Source organism: Cnephaeus nilssonii (genome assembly GCF_951640355.1).
Source record: "Cnephaeus nilssonii genome assembly, chromosome: 18".
Classification (NCBI taxonomy): domain Eukaryota; kingdom Metazoa; phylum Chordata; class Mammalia; order Chiroptera; family Vespertilionidae; genus Cnephaeus; species Cnephaeus nilssonii.
In genome coordinates this window covers 52,321,120-52,338,372 of record NC_137089.1, presented here as the reverse complement: position 1 = coordinate 52,338,372, position 17,253 = coordinate 52,321,120, and the positions used below count along the sequence as shown (strand labels likewise).

The window sequence follows — 17,253 nt, the reverse complement described above, 5'->3', positions numbered from 1 at the left end:
CATCTAGACCAGGGCTTTTGTTTGCTGGGAGGTTTTTGATTACTGCTTCAATTTCATTAGTAATTATTGGCCTATTCAGGTTTTCTGATTCTTCCTGATTGAGTTTTGGAAGGTGGTATTTTTCTAGGAATACGTCCATTTTGTCCAGTTTGTCCCGTTTATTGGAATGAAGTCATTCATAGTATTTTAATATCCTTTGTATTTATGTGGGGTCAGTTGTTCCTTCACCTCTTATATTTCTGATTTTGTTTAGTTGAGTCCTCTTTCTTTATTTTCTGATGAGTTTGGCTAGAGGTTCATGAATCTTATTAATCCTTTCCAAGAACCAGTTCTTGGTTTATTAATCTTTTGTATTATTTTTTTGGTGTCTGTGTCATTTATTTCCTTACTGATCTTTATTATTTCCTTCCTTCTACTTATTCTAGCCTTTTCTTGTTGTTCTCTTTCTAATTCTTTAAGTTGTAGTGTTAGATAACTTATTACCAGTTTTTCTTTTAGGTTGGCTGTAGTGCTATAAACTTCCCTCTCATGACTGCTTTCACTGTGTTCCATGGGTTTTAGATTGTTGTGTGTTAATTTTCATTTGTCTCTAGGATGTCTTTTATTTCTTCTTTGATCTCTTTGGCAACCCATTCATTGTTTAATAGCATGCTATTTAGCCTCCATGTGTTTGTTTTTGAGCATTTTTATTGTAGATGATTTCTAATTTCATGCCATTGTGGTCTGAGAAGATGCTTGATATTATTCAGTCTTCTTGAATTTGTAGAGACTTAGCTTGTGTCCTAACATGTGGTATATCTTTGAAATTGTCCCATGTGCACTTGAGAAGAATGTATATTTCGTAGCTTTGTGGTGGAATGTTCTGAAGATATCAATTAGATCCAAGCAGGGGTCGTCAAACTTTTTAAACAAGGGGCCAGTTCACTGTTCCTCAGACCGTTGGAGGGCCGGACTATAGTTTAAAAAAAACTATGAACAAATTCCTATGCACACTGCACATATCTTATTTTGAAGTAAAAAAACAAAACGGCAAAAACACCCGTATGTGGCCCGTGGGCCGTAGTTTGAGGATGCCTGAATTAGAGTGTCTTTAAGGATTGCTGTTTCCTTATTGATTTTTGTCTAGAAGATTTATCCAGTGATGTCAGTGGGGTATTAAAGTCCTCTACTATGATTGTATTGCTATCAATCTCTCCCTTGATAACCTCCAGAAGTTTTTTTTAAATATATTTAGATGCTCCTATATTGGGTGCATATATGTGTACCAGAGTTATAGCCTCTTATTGTATTGCTCCATTTAGTATTATGAAGTGGCCTTCCTTATCTATTGCTTTGGTCTTCACTTTGAGGTCTATTTTGTATTGCTACCCCAGCTTTTTTTTATTTTCATTAGCATGGAAATTTTTCATTTTCATTAGCATGGAAATTTTTTTTCCATCCTTTCAGTTTCAGTTTGTGTATGTCCTTTCCTCTAAGGTGTGTGTCTTGTAGACAGCATATATATGGGTCATGTTTTCTTATCAATTCAGCTACCTTATGTGTTTTGATTGGAGCATTTAATCTATTTACATTTAAGGTTATTATTGACTAGAGGCCCAGTGCATGAAATGCCTGCACTTGTGCAGGGGGTGGGGGGTCCTGCAGCCCAGCCTGCACCCTCTTGCAGTCCGCAACCCCTCAGGGGATGTCTGACTGACAGCTTAGGCCAGCTCCCTAGTGAGCCTAAGCTGTCAGTTGGACCTCCTTAGCACTGCCACGGAGGCGGCAGAGGCTCCTGCCACCACTGCTGTGCTTGCCAGCCGTGAACCCAGCGTCTGGCTGAGTGGCCCTCCCACTATGGGAGTGCACTGACCACCAGGGGGCAGCTTCTGCATTGAGCGTCTGCCCCCTGCTGGTAAGTGCACGTCATAGTGACTGGCCATTCTGCCGTTTGGTCAATTTGCATATTAGCCTTTTATTATATAGGATAGGTACTGGTTTGTTGCCATTTTTATTCTTAATGCCTGCGTTTCTTCTTCTCTTTCTATTCTTTTTACAACAGTCACTTTAGCATTCCTTGGATTGCTAGTTTGGTTGTAATAAACTCTTAATCTTTTTTTGTCTGTCTAGCACCTGATTTCACCTTCAAATTTGAATGATAGCCTTGCTGGATAGAGTAGTCTTGGATTCAGTCCCTTGCTTCTCATCACTTTGTATACTTCATTCCATTCCCTTCTGGCCTGATGTGTTTCTGTTGAGAAATTAGTTGATAGTCTAATGGGAGATCCCTTGTAGGTAGCTTTCTGTCCCTCTCATGCAGCCTTTAATATTCTTTCTTTCTCTTTTACATTTTCCAATTTAATTATGGTGTGTCTTGGTGTAGGTCTTTTTGGATTCATCTTGATTGGGACTCTCTGTGTTTCTTGGACTTTTGTGACTTTTTCTTCCCCAAGTCAGGGAAGTTTTCTGTCATTATATCTTTTAACAGCTTTTCTATTCCTTTCTCAGCTTCTTCTCCTTCTGACACCCCTATTATGCGGATATTGTTTCATTTCATGTTGTCCCAAAGCTCCCTTAAACTCTCCTCCTGCAGGAGGCAGCAGATCAATGATTCTCTCTTATCACTGATGTTTTTGTGTCTGTCTCTCTCCCTTCCTCTCTGAAATCAATAAACATATATTTTTTAAAAAATTCAAAGGACCGGAATAGACACTTCTCCAATGAGGACATACCATTGACCAATAGACATATGAAAAAATGCTCAATGTCACTATTCATCAGAGAGATGTCAATTAAAAGTACACTGTGGTATCACCTCACACCTGCCAGAATGGCTGCCATCAATAAATCAACAAACATCAAGTGCTGGTGAGAATGTGGAGGGAAAGGAACCCTAGTATACTGCTGGTTGGAATGCAGACTGGTGTAGCCTCTGTGGAAAACAGTTTGGACTTTCCTCAAAAAAGTTAAAAATGTAACTACAATTTGACCTAGCAATCCCACTTCTGGGAATATATTCTAAGAAACCCCAAAACACCAATCAGAAAGAATACATGCACCCCTATGTTCTTAGCAGTTTATTTACAACTAGGGGCCCAGTGCACGAATTCGTGCACCTTGAAAGGAACTGTGGGCTTCAAGGCTGCGGTGGGCACAGTGGCGGGTCATGGCCCATCCTCCGCTTCCCCGCCCGGCCCCTCCTGCCACGGCCCCTGGTTCCCTGTCTGCTGGCAGTCCCATTTCCACTGCCGTCGCTCCCACGCGCTGACGGCGCCAGCCCCACTCACACCTGCTGATGGCATGGAGCAATTGGGGCTGGCGCCAGCAGCGGGTGCGAGCAGGGCCAGCACCATCAGCGGGTGTGAGTGGCAGCTGCTGCCCCAATTGCCCTTCAGGAGCAGCGGGAGATGGAGAAGCCCTCAGGGGTGATAGGGGCCAGCAGCCACCACTTGCACCTGCTGACAGTGCCGAGTGATTGGGGCTGGCGCCAGGTTGCAGCAGAGGGTGCTAGCGGCAGCTCTAGTGCCGGCATGGATGCAAGCAGGGCTGGCACTGGCAGCAGGTGCAAGCGCAGGGCGGGACCGTCGTGCGCAGGAGCAAAGAATTTTCATTAACCACCAGAGGCTTGCCCTGATGACAGTGACCAGTGCCCCGCCTTGTCTGGCATCCCTGCTCACCTGCTCCACCATCCCACCGCGGCCAACGCCCGCCATGTTCCGTGCGCGCCTCCCTGGTGGTCAGTGCACGTAATAGCGACCAGTTGTTCGGTTGTTCCGCCGTCCGGTCTATTTGCATATTAGGGTTTTATGTATATAGATAGCTAAAATCTGTAAACAGCCCAAGTGCCCATCAGCAGATGAGTGGATAAAAAAGCTGTGGTACATACACACCATGGAATACTATGCAGCTGTAAAAAAAAGGATCTCTTACCCTTTGTGACAGCATGGAGCGACCTGGAGAGTATTATGCTAAGTAAATTAAGTCAATCAGGGACAGATAAGTATCACATGATCCCACTTATTTGTGGAATCAATGAACAAAATAAGTTCAGAGACAAGGATGCATGGAACTGACTGACAGATCTCAGAAGGGAGGGTGGTGAAGGGAACTGGGAAGAACATATATGTATGTATGCATAGTAAGTGGACACATACAATAGGCCTGGGGTGGGGCGGGTATTTTGTAGAGGGGGCTGAGGGAGTAAATAGGGAACATCTGTCTATAATACTGTCAATAGTAAAAAAAATCTGAGCTGCACTATGGCCATAACTACCCATTTCAAACCATCTTAAATGGATGCTAGAGTTTTCCAAAAGCAGCAAAACTCCTTGATTCAAGAACATTAATCAACTATGTTTAAGTGCCTACACCACATAAATACAGGGCTTGGGACACAAAACTCTTCAAAAGGCAGTAACAACAGTGAGTGAGAGAACTAAAATAATTACTTCCTGGGCACTGATCAGATTAAGAAGAGGATATGAAAGCAGGAAATTGTATTTAATGTATAAATTCCTATGAACTGATGTTACTAAAACAGAACATTTCACATTGCAAATTTAGAACCCTCTACCCTTATTTAATTGAAGAGAGTAAATAGGATGAGAAAGAAGAGAGGGAAAAGGAGAAAGTAACTTTAGTAAAGATAGCAGGCAGGGATTAGCAAAACATAGCATAGGGAATGGAGTCAATAATCTACCATAATAAAAGCATGATACGTTAATTAGACCAGGCAGCTGAATGTCCTTCCGGTTGTCCTTTCAGACAAAGCTGCGGCAGCTGCAAGGGCCGAGGGCAGGCAGCCACGGCTGGGTGATGAGGGCGGTGCCTTCCCTGAACGGCCTGGTTGCCTCCCGCAGAGGGAGGCCAGACTGCAGCTTAGGCCTGCTCCTCCTGGAGATGGGGAGCAGGCCTAAGCAGTCAGTAGGACATCCCCTTAGGGTTCCTGGACTGTGAGAGGGGGCAGGCTGGGCTGAGGGCCCCCCATCTTCCCCAGTCCATGAACTTTTGTGCACTGGGCCTCTAGTAGTGTAATAATTATCGTGTCAGATGGGTAGTAGACTTACTGTGATGATCATCAATGTCTAACCACTATGTTGTGCACATGAAACTAATATATTATTATATGTTCAATGTAACTGAAAAATAAAATAAAATAAAAATTTAAGAAGATAGGAAGGAAGGAAATAAAAACTTGGCATTGTGATTATACAGATTTAGAAATGTAAAAGCAAAAAGCAGAAGGAAGGTCAAATTATGGTTTTATTCTTTTCCATGCATCATTAAATAAAGCTGGGTGCATTCCAAAGACTAGAACCTTTATTGTTAGTGATAAAATTCACAGCAAAGAGTATGTTTCTTCAGAGTCATGAGATTGTTTTTCAGAGAGTAGATCAGAATGGACGTAGAGTTCTAAAAACAAACTTATGCTATCTGGCAAATGGGATACCTCAGATACATAATTCAAATAAACAAATCTGTAATTCTAAAAAATAAGAGTGTTTTCTTAATCTCAACTGGAAGTGAGATGAAGCAAGTTTTTAGTCATGCTGAATGTTAGCCCTGTTTCCAGGGGTTACAGGGGGTTGAAAACAGCTGATGTGAGTTTTTTTCTGTACTCCTCCAGGCCAGATGGCGACTATGGATCTTCACTCAACGGTGGAAACATGAGAGGATTTGAAGGAAGTTCATCTGGACACTTACCCAAATTCTGCCATGAGTGTGGGACTAAGTACCCTGTGGAATGGGCCAAGTTTTGCTGTGAATGTGGCATTCGAAGAATAGTTCTGTGAACAAAACACCAAACGAAGGAGCGAAGTCCAGAGTTTGATGACTTCCTGCTTCCAGCCAGAGCACTTCCTCCAGTTACTTTGTGCTAAAACTGATACACTTTTCCAGCAAGTTTTGGAACATAATCTCCTTGCTATATAATGTGTGTGGTGTGTGTGTATATATGTGTACATATACTGTATATAATAAATACTATTATTCCAAACTGTGCCAGTCAAGAAAATACTCATCTGTTGGAAAATAATTTCAAGTGGAATCATTAACTTAGGTATTCCTCTTCTGTTGTTAAAACACATGAAGTATACTATACAAATCCTCAAACTCTAGTGCTTAGCCCTTCAAGCTTTAGGATGATCATTACTTTGAGCAAAAAATCAGAATAAACATTTTATTATTGGTGCCTATTTTCAGACAGTATCCACGATAGTTGGATGGGATGCTTGGAATTTTGGAATTGAGAATATTTTCAGTTGCAGTTAGTTATGTGAGGTCAGTAGTGCTCTTCAACAATTTTATAAATTTTTTAAAAAATAAATAAGTTCTGTGTTACCCTTTACTCAGTGTATGATGATATAATTTAAATATTTGTACTCATGCTCTCAAAATGTAATTATGTAATTTCCTTTTTGGAGACACAAGGCTAAAAATACAAATCTTATTCTAGTTATAACTGAAATTTTTACCTCTGTGTCTGCATCTTCAAATTTCAGTTCTTTCTTTTCCATAACCTAATGTCTAACGAATAGTTTTATTATTATTTTTATTATTATGTTTTAATCCTCACCTGTTTTTCCATTGATTTTTTAAAAGAGAGAATGAAAGGAGAGGGAAGAGACAGAGAGAAACACTGATGTGAGAGAGACACATCGGTTGTTTGCCTCCTGCACACCCCGACCAGGGCCAGCAGCCTGCATCTAAAGCATGTGCCCTTGACTGAAATTGAACCTGGGACCCTTCAGTCCGCAGGCCGAGGCTCTATCCACTGCACCAAACTGGCTAGGGCTATGGAATAGTTTTAATTTACTACTTCATTTTTGCAAAGTTTGAAAATGTAATAAAAGATGCAAAAATTTTCTTCAAATTCTTTCATGTTTATTTCTGTGCGTCTGAATGTAGAAGAAATTAGTGGATTTTAAAACAAACCACCTCACCAAATAAGTAATAATTTTGGTAATAATTATCAGTGGAGGGCATGCAGGTAAAAGAATTTGAATTTTAGTCTCTTGAAGTATAGTTAGATGTAGTTATGAGTAGGTTAAGAGACTATCTAATTTTTCCTACTCACATTTTCTTTTTAGTTTTTCATGTTGAAACACCATTCTCATCACAATAAAAAGCCACTGAAAATGCATTGCTTTAATGCATACCTGACATGTAATTAAGCATTCTCAAAAATTTAATTATACTTCGTTCCTTTGGCTAAAATACATCATGTAATCATTGTCACACTCAGTGTAGCATAGTATGTAGTAGTAAATCTCTGCTTGTGTAGCCATATTCAGTGATTCAGTAGTAATTTCTGTTGAATCAAGCCTAACAACTCTGTATTATAAATATATAAGCAAATCTTTTATAGGCAATTCCTAGCTTCTTGTTTTTGATTCTGTTAAACTATAAGGATCAATGTAGAAATTCGTAGCTTATAAATTTCCCTGAAACTTATTTATGTTTATACTTTATAATTTTATTTTTAATTGTTCTTTTTATTCAGGCAGGGGATATAAACTTAATGTAATGGGAATTGTCATTTTACTTACATTAGAGTTTCAACCCTGAATTTTTATTAATTTATTTCTGGTTGTCTTTACTCAGTAATGTTGGTCAAAAGAGTTTCATGAATTATGAAACGTGTTACGACAATACTTAAGTACGTTTTTATATTACTTGCATATATCATTCTCACAATGATTTGTCATGCATTAGTTTGGTTTTTAAGAAATTTTCCTAGATCTATGCATCATTTATTTATTTTCACAAGCATTTGCCAGTGGTAGAATTTAAAAGATTGTAAGCTTAAATTAAAACATAAAAAATTTCTTACACATTATTTTTGAAGTTATTAGCCTGAAAAAGTAAGATGATTATAATTGCTGTTGTCTTCTGTTCCTTCTATGGGATTTATTACAAATAAGTTTTCATTTTTGCACCTATTCAATAAAGACATGAAGCAAAAAAATGGCTAGTTGTTTTTCATTGATGTCTTATCTTTTAGCCAGACATAAGTACAAAGATAGAAGCACAAAGAAATATAAAGAAAATCTTTGAAGACAAAATACAGAGTTTTAAAAATGAGCAGGTTTTTGTGTGCCATCAGCTGTCAAAGAAATTATTACTATTTTATTGAAGTGGTTTTGACCTCAAAGGTAAATACATTTTGTCACAGATTAAGGAATTGAAACATTCTCTTCATAGCCAATAAAATCTAGCAATTGAAAACATTTAGTGAAGTTCAGGTTGAAATACATTATGAGTATTTCTAATTAGGTAACACACAGTTGAATGGCAAAACGTATTCATCTGTGATGAATACTTAATTACTTAGAGTCTAAGTCTTAGACCATCATGCTTAAAATTATAACAGGAGTTATCTCCACTGAAAACATCAGATTAGACATGTTTAATTTGTACTCAATTTTCCTTAGGCTAGAAGTGAATATTGTTACCATGAGTAACAGGGAATGGAAAAATAACAGAAGAGGTGAGCAGAACTGTTTGCATTGCAGGTGTAGGTATGTTATAGGGTTAAGTGTATTTTTAGTACTGAGATAGAAGATAGGCTGATTTTCCAATCAACTGCATTATTGGATAGAGCAGTGGAGAGTCATTAAAACAGTTAATGATAGCCACACTCATTTTTAGTCTCACTTCTTTTTTTCAATTAAATGTTACTGTCGATACTCATTGATTACATACAGCTTTGCTTGGCTGTAAAACTATATGTGGATTGGTTTTTATTTTGCCACTAGGGGGTGCTTTAGGCTAATATTACCAGCAACTCTATTATTTTAAAAGCCTCTCAGGAACATGGGCATGAATTTCTGAGTGGGGATGGGGAGTATGGAATTACAGAGATTTATAAGAGAGGTTTTTGGATTTTATAACCCATCTGTTGATTTCTTAGAAACCTAGTCTAGCTCATTTTGGGCACCAGCGTGCTTATAGTTGATAGAAGTATTTAATATTTACCTTAAATTTTGTTAGCAATTATATATCTCTAATGTATTACTCATGCACATTACCAAAGTATTAAAGTACTACTTTAATATTTTATCTTAGTTATAATCTTTAAAATAAGGCTTTTTTTCCCAATCATCTGGCCTAACTTTAACATGTGACAGTGACATCAGTATAAATAGGAGGTAAAATGCTTAGCCTAACGTAACATGCACAAAGCTGAAGCTTTATAAACACTTAGAATATGCTTTATATGGTCTTCCTTCTGTGTAGCATTAAGAGAAGATGTGATTAATTTCTGTCTTAAAGTTGATCATTTATTTGGAGAAGCTGATAGCTAAACAGACAACTACAATTTAGGACAAACAAGGATTTATTTTAATATAACTTTTCTATATTGTATAAGCACAAACAAAATATTGCAGAAGTGTTGAAAATGCAGCTTTCTTGTCACAAGTTAGACAGCGACCGTTCCATCTTCTGTTTTTGTTCCTTGTCCCAGTGCTCGGGAGGAGACCGGAGGGCTGTGAGCGAGAGCTGACTAACCACCTTTGGAGGGAAAGGCAAGTGGCCGTGGAAAGGATGCGTGTGTGGTGGGTCCACGTGAGCTGCAAAACACAGTTGACTTCCAGTGTCCTGGTGACTCAGAAAAAGTGCCGTTGCATGAAAGTCACTGATGACTCATCAGTTCCCTCCATCTCTCATAACCCTTCACTTTAACTTCCCTTTTCTCTATTTGCCCAAGCACCTCACTTTCCATCCTACTGTGCATTTGCAGCAATGAGGCTGGGGATAGGAGGTTGCCAGTAGTGCTGAGTGTACTCCACAGAGAAGTGCTGATTTTATTCATCAAACCAGCAGTCTTATAAAGAAACTGAAAACTGCCATGGGGCATGAAGATGAAAGACCTTATATGCTGACAGTAGAAATGGATAATACATTTTTTAAAGTTGACTAAATTTATTTTAATATAAAAGCTTTAAAAATATTCATGCTTCATAACCTAGTAATCCTTTATAATAAAACCCTAATATACAAATTGACCGAATGGCGGAATGACCGGTCTCTAAGGTGCACACTGACCATCAGGGGGCAGATGCTCAATGCAGGAGCTGCCCCCTGGTGGTCAGTGCGCTCCCACAGGGGGAGCGCCGCTCAGCCAGAAGCCGGACTCACAGCTGGCATGGGCAACAGCAGTAGTGGGAGCCTCTCCCACCTCCGTGGCAGCGCTAAGGATGTCCGACTGCCGACTTAGGTCCACTCCCCGCAAGCAGGCCTAAGCCATCAGACATCCCCTGAGGGGTCCCAGAATGCGAGAGGGCACAGGCCAGGCTGAGGGATCCCCCCTGAGTGCATGAATTTCATGCACCGGGCCTCTAGTCCTATATAATAAAAGGGTAATATGCAAATTGACCAAACAGCAGAACGACTGGTCACTATGACATGCACTGACCACCAGGGGGAAGACGCTCAACACAGGAGCTGCCCCCCGGTGGTCAGTGTGCTCCCACAGGAGGAGTGCCGCTCAGCCAGAAGCCGGGCTCACAGCTGGTGAGCGCAGCGGTGGTGGCGAAAGCCTCTCCTGCCTCCGCGGCAGCGCTAAGGATGTCCGACTAAGTTGTCAGTCAGACATCCCCTGAGGGGTCCTGGACTGTGAAAGGGCACCGGCTGGGCTGAGGGGCCCCCCCAAGTGCACAAATGTCGTGCACTGGGCCTCTAGTTTTATTTATAAGATGTACTTCTTGAGGGAATAATTGGAAGTGTGGAAAAATATTTAGCAGAACCCATTTAATAGTACGATCATTGGCCTTGTGTACATTCTTGGTAATAAGGTATTAAACGTTATATGTTCAGTGAAAGAGACCAAATAGTAGAGCAATATTAAAAAACTTGGCTTAAAAAAAATCCTGTTGGCTCACTAGTCATTAGGGAAATGCAAATTTAAATCACCATGAGATATAACCTGGTGCCTGTTAGAATGGCCATCATCAAAAAGACAAGAGGTAACAGATGCTGGCGAGGATGTGGAGAAAAGGCACCCCACGTGCACGGTTGGTGGGACTGTAAACCGGTTCAGCCACTATGGAAAACAGTATGGAAGAGCTTAAAAAATTAAAAACAGCACTACCATATGATCCAGAAATTCCACTTCCAGGAATATATCCAAAGCAATAACTCAAAAAGATAACCGCACCCCCATATTCATAGCCGCATTCACAATAGCCAAGGCGTGGTAAAAACCTAAGTGTCTTTTGGTGGATGAATGGATGAAATTGTGGCATATATATATTACATAATTGAGCCATAAAAATGAGGAAATCCTACCATTTGTGGCAACATGGATGTACTTTGAAAACATTATGTTAAGTGAAATAAGTCAGACAGAGAAAGACAAATATTGTATTGATCTCACATGTGGAACCTAAAAATAAAAGCTCGTATTAAAAGACACCAGACACAGCCCTGGCTGGTTTGGCTCAGTGGATAGAGCATCGGCCTGCGAACTAAAGGGTCCTGTGTTCGATCCCAGTCAAGGGCACATGCTCAGGCTGCGGGCTTGATCCCCAGTAGGGGATGTGCAGGAGGCAGCCCATCAATGATTCTCTCCCATCATTGATGTTTCTATCTCTCTCTATCTCTCTCCCTTCCTCTCTGAAATCAATAAAAATGTTTTAAAAAGACACCAGTCAGAGAGGGTAGGGGGAGGGAGATGCTGGAGGCAGGTGATCAAAAGGTACAAAGGTCCAGTTATAAAGTAACTAAATCCCAGGGATGTACAGCATGATGACTATAGCTAACAGTGCTATATGCAACATAGGAAAATTGTTAAGAGTAAGTCCTTTAAGTTCTCATCATAAAAAGAAAATAGTTCTTTCTTTCCTTTTTATTATATAAGAATATGAATGTTAGCTGAACTTATCGTGTTAATCATTTCACAAGATATGTAAAGCAAACCAACATGTCGGATACCTTAAACATATACAGTGATGCATGTCAAATATTTCCCAAGAAAACTGGGGGGAAAGTTCTGTTGAGATTAAGTGAATCTGACAGTGTTAATACATAGGTCATTTATTATCAAAAGAGAAATGTTATCCAAAGTAAGTAATTCGTTCGTAATACTGTATGAAAATATTTTTATATACAGATATAGTGTCAAAATTAAATATACACACTCCATTAATTAAAAGGCAACATATATTATTCTCTTAAAAATATACTTCCCAAATTGCAAACTCATTTAGACAAGTTTTATTACACGTAAATGACAGTAGAAACTCGGTACTATGGCTTAGCAGCCTTAAAACAGGTGACTTCCTATTTTGTGAAATTATTGTTTGTTTTCATTTTATGACATTTGCTATGCCATCTACTGGAGGCAATGTGCTACCCAGTCATACCCCTCTTAAGCATCTTAAGCACACTCCTTTACGTTTCTGCTTTAGGATACATGACTCTTGTTCGCTTGGGCATTATCCACACCTCACTGTCAACTCTGAAATGTTTCCAGCCAGAAGATGCCAATATCCACATGCATTGCAGTATACTGATGCATAGTAGGCCATAAAGAAATAAAGCAAGGCTAATTTTTAATCCTTGTAACCTTTATATACACCACAGATTTTACATGTCTTCTGAATGTTTCTAACAGGTCTAAAAAGGATTATTGAAGCTAATACCTTACATGGATCGTCTTACAAAAATCAGCCCCAAATTAACACCAGCTGACGCATGTGCACACACATGAAATAGTCCGTTGATTGCAGCGTTCAGTTCCCATGGTTTGTGTCCTTCTAGTACCACAGCATGTATTTCTCAATTGCTCTAACCCATTTTTACCAGGTGCATCCAGTAATTTCTGGGAGGCATTCTACCCCGGAAAATTGCACGAGCAGATCAATTCTTGAAGGATGCAACTAAAGTTCACGTCTTTATATTGTCACGCCATATGTTTCAATGTTCTTTAGTGCCGCTCAAAATTTTATTCCAGCAAGTTTTTATCTTTTCTAGTAGTATCATCAGGAAACACATTTCATCCTGTTTTTTCTGTCCCTTTGAAGATTTCTTCTCTTCCTACAGAAATATGCAAAAAAGTCTTAAGTTCACATTTTTATAAAAATACATGTTTTCAAATATTCAATCTTTAATTCCCATCATCTTAGGTTCTACTGAAAATTCTGTGTCATGGGAAAGGAGAATCTTGCAACATACTTTAAACCTGTGATTTCTAACTCTAGTTGGGATGATACGTAGGAAATTCAAGGTTGTTGTGGTTTAAGATTTAAAATTCATTAAAGAGCGATGCCTAGTGGCTACAACAGTAGGACAAGAATGCTATTTAAACTTTTGTGAGAAAGATATTTGTAAATTACTCAATTAGGTTTTTTTTAACACGGGAAAACATTTTTTGTGTGGAAGGAATAGTTAGCACTGAAAACAGGCAGCGTATTTTAGCAAAGATGATGACTAAGGATCTCCCTGAGTGAGCGTGTGCCCTAAGGTCCACCCCAGCCATCGGTCTGCACCTGCCTCATGAGCTAACTCTCATTTGTTGATGAAAATCCTAGTTTCGTGCTTTAAGATACAGCCTAGGGAAAGCGGAGAAAGAGGCCCCTCACAGGGAAGCGACGAGCAGGGAGCAGCTTTGCTGATGCTCTTACACTCCCGTGAGCCCCTGGCTTTGGGGCTGGGACAGGGCAGGGAACCCTCCTGAGATTCCAACCAGCCATTGGGTGTTTTATAGGTCAGATGTGGTGCTTCACATTATTTCATTGTATCTACTTAACTCGATGAAATTGCTGATTTTGCCTCCTTTCACAGATGAGGAAACAGCCGCAAAGAGGGTAAATAACCCGCCATGGTCACATGTCTAGTAAGTATAATGACTGGGTCTTGAGCTCGGTTGTCCTATTTTTAGTTAAGGCACAGAGTCGGGTCTCTTTTAGGTGTGTTTTGAATAACATTAACACACAGCCTTGAAATAATCCATTAAAAATATTAGACAACAGATATCAAAGATAATTATGGAGGAGAATTTCTCATAGACTGTTTAGTGAGGGTCCCAGGACATATTTAAAGAGTACATGTTTGAGTTTATGTGACCAAGCAGATGGGAAATACATGGATGTGAGAATTTCACGACTTTTCTTCAGAGACCAAGAGTGAACATTCATTACAAAGACAAAAGTGAAGAACCATTTTATTTCTGTAATCCTGAGGATACAGATGGGATCTCCCTCCTATATCTTTCCCAGTTTTTCTTGTCTAGTGTTGTTCTCATGCCCTTTTTTTTTTGTTTAAAAAAAAAAAGTACATTTATTGGGGTGACATTGGTTAATAAGATTATGTAGGTTTCAAGTGTATGTTTCTATGATGCATGATCTGCACATTGCATTCCGTGCCCACCACCCATGTGTTCTTACCCAGAAGCCCTCAGTGTGTTTAAACTGCTCATGTGTTCATTCAACTCTGCGAGTTCAAGTGGGACTCCTAGGCTTCCTGAGTCCCAGGTAAGCAAGCTAGCCCCCTTCTCTAAAGGGAGCAAGGAATTTTCATGTTCCCATGAATCTATTGCTCAAATGACATTATAACAATAATGGAAATATGAAATGAGAACTCATCACTCCTATGAACTAGGTGCATCCATTTTTACATGTCCTTTCCTAATTAATATTGATATCAATTTAATGTTTAATCAAATTTAATTATCCTGAGTTTTTCATTCATATTTATTTTTATATTGCTAGATAATGTTGTACAATAGTATCTGTTAGTATAAATATTTAATATAAGTAATATAAATATGATCTATAAATGTAGAATATTCACATACATCTATAGTATATATTGTATACTTTGTACTAATAAAATAGGTTCTCATGTTAAATTTGTATTTCTTTACAAACGAATAAGGATGGCATTTTTTCTTCATATGCTTGTTTTCTAGTTTACTTTCTCCTGTATAGTATATTCATGTTTTGTCTATTACCTAGTGATGTTTCAATTTTGTTGCTTTCTAAAAAATCAATGCTCTGATATTTCCCCTGGCTCCTTTTATTTTAAAATAGTGGTTTGGGTGATGGGCACCTGGTGCCATATACAGATTTTGTAACATAGAACCTCACACATGAAACTTTTATATTCATATTGACCAATGTCAACCAAATAAAATAAAAAAGGATATAAAATAAAATAGTGTTTTTAAAGAAAAAACAGTTTAATGGGATGCAATTTCAAAAAGGTACTTTCTTGCTACTTTTATTAACATTATAAAATATTTTCAAAACCAACCATAAAAAAGAAAATTCAGAAAGAAACATTAAGAAATTAAGTTAAATAAAAGCTGATAAAGAAAGAAAATTATACAATTATTCTCACCAAATTCTTAGTGGGTTGGACCTCACCCAGGGAAGGTTGTTTTTTTTCTTTATCCTTAAAAACAAAGTTACATTTACAACATTGAATATTAATTCTTTATTGCTTCTCCCATTAATGTTGTTGCTAATTTTTGTATGTTATTCTCAGCTCATCTTATATTTTTGAGAATCTAATTAAATTATTTATTGTTAGTACAGCAGATACTTATTTCATTTAGAAGTAGAATACAGGCATACCTCGTTTTATTGTGCTTCACTTTATTGCACTCCTCATATAATTGTGTGTTGTTGTTGTTTTTTTACAAATTGAAGGTTTGTGGCAATCCTGCATTGAGCAAGTCTATCAGCACCATTTTTCCAACATTAGTTTGCTTTGTATCTCTCTCACATTTTGGTAATTCTCTCAATATTTCAAGCTTTTCTATTATTATATTTGTTATGATGATCTGTTATCTTTGATGTTACTATTGCAATTTTTTTGGGGCGCCACGGACTGTACCCGAATAAAATAGTGGACTTGACTGATAAATACTGTGTCCTGACCAGCCATTCCTCTGTCTCACTCCCTCTCCTTGGGCCTCCTCATTCCTGAGACACAATTAATAACCCTACAATGGCCTCTAAGAGTTCAAGTGAAAGGAAGAGTTGCATATCTCACTTTAAATCAAAAGACAGAAATGAGTAAGCTTAGGGACGAAGTTGTTGAAAGCCAAGACAGGTTGAAAGCGAGGCCTCTTGCTCCAAAGTCAGCCACATTGTGAAAGCAATGGGAATGTCCTTGGAGGAAATTAAAAGTGCTCACTCCAGTGAACTGATAAATGATAAGAAAGCAAAACAGCCTATTGCTGATCTGGAGAAAGTTTTGGTGGCTGGATAGAGGATCAAGCCACAACATTCCCTCAAGCCAGAGCCTAATCCAGAGCAAGGCCCTAATTCTTCAATTACATGAAGGCTGAGGTGAGGAGGCTGCAGAAAGAAAGTCTGAAACTGCAGAGGTTGGTTCATGGGGCTTAAGGAAGGAAGTCCTCTCCATAACATAAAGGTGCAAAGCAAAGCAGCGAATGCTGGTGCAGAAGCTGCAGCAAGCTATCCAGCAGATCCAGCTCAGATAATTAAAGAAGATGTCTACATTAAACAACAGATTTTCAATGTAGATGAAACACCCTCACTTGGAAGAAGATGACAACTAGGACTTTCACAGCTAGAGAGGAGGAGCCAATGCTTGGCCTCGGAGCTTCAAAGGCTGACTCTCTTGTTAGGGGCTAATGCAGCTGGTGACTTTAAGTTGAAGCCAGTGCTCAGCTTCCATTCTGAAAATCCCAGGGCCCTTAAGAATTATGTTCAATCTACTCTGCCTGTGCTCTTTAAATGCAACAAAGCCTGATGACAGCACATCGGTTTACAACATGGTTTGCTGAATATTTTAAGCCAGTGGTTAGGACTTACTGCTCAGAAAAAAAGATTCCTTTTGAAATATTACTGCTCATGGACAATGCACCTGGCCATCCAGGAGCTATGATGGAACTAGACAACAAGTTTCATGTTGTTTTCATACCTGCTAACGTCCATTCTGCAGTCCATGGATCAAGGAGTAATTTCAACTTGCAAGTCTTATTATTTAAGAAATACCTGTCAAAAGGCTGTGGCTGCATAGATAGTGATTCCTCTGATGGATCTGGGCAAAGTGAATTGAAAACCTGGAAAAGGATTCACCATTCCAGATGCCAGTAAGAACATTCATGACTCATGGGACAAGGTCAAAATATCGACATTAACAGGAATTTGGAAGAAGTTGTTTCTAACCCTCATGGGTGACTTTTCGGGCTTCAAGACTTCAGTGGAGGAGGGAACTGCATATGCCGTGGGAATGGCAAGAGAACTAGAATTAGAAGTGGAGCCTGAAGATGCGACTGAATTGCTGCATCTCATGGCA

The 17,253-nt window shown here is 39.0% G+C and overlaps 2 protein-coding genes across 4 annotated transcripts in view; one reads left to right on the top strand and one right to left on the bottom strand.

The window, feature by feature from the left end:
- ZC2HC1A (zinc finger C2HC-type containing 1A) overlaps positions 1–7,966 on the top strand; it is a gene marked incomplete at its 5' end in the record, with an annotated part of 59,221 nt that extends 51,255 nt beyond the window's left edge. Inside the window, 1 exon segment of the mRNA XM_079795902.1 lies at positions 5,606–7,966. Within this exon segment, the coding sequence (XP_079652028.1) occupies positions 5,606–5,771 (166 nt within the window). The 3' untranslated portion in view covers positions 5,772–7,966.
- Positions 7,967–12,029: 4,063 nt separating this feature from the next.
- IL7 (interleukin 7) overlaps positions 12,030–17,253 on the bottom strand; it is a 55,125-nt gene continuing 49,901 nt past the window's right edge. For 2 of the 3 annotated variants that reach the window (XM_079795815.1, XM_079795814.1), the window contains 2 exons: positions 15,322–15,375; positions 12,030–13,017 (listed from right to left, as the gene is read on the bottom strand). In XM_079795815.1, the coding sequence (XP_079651941.1) occupies positions 12,898–13,017; positions 15,322–15,375 (174 nt within the window). In that variant the 3' untranslated portion in view covers positions 12,030–12,897. The remainder of the gene's footprint in view (positions 13,018–15,321; positions 15,376–17,253) is intronic. The other variant, XM_079795816.1, reaches the window with a different exon arrangement.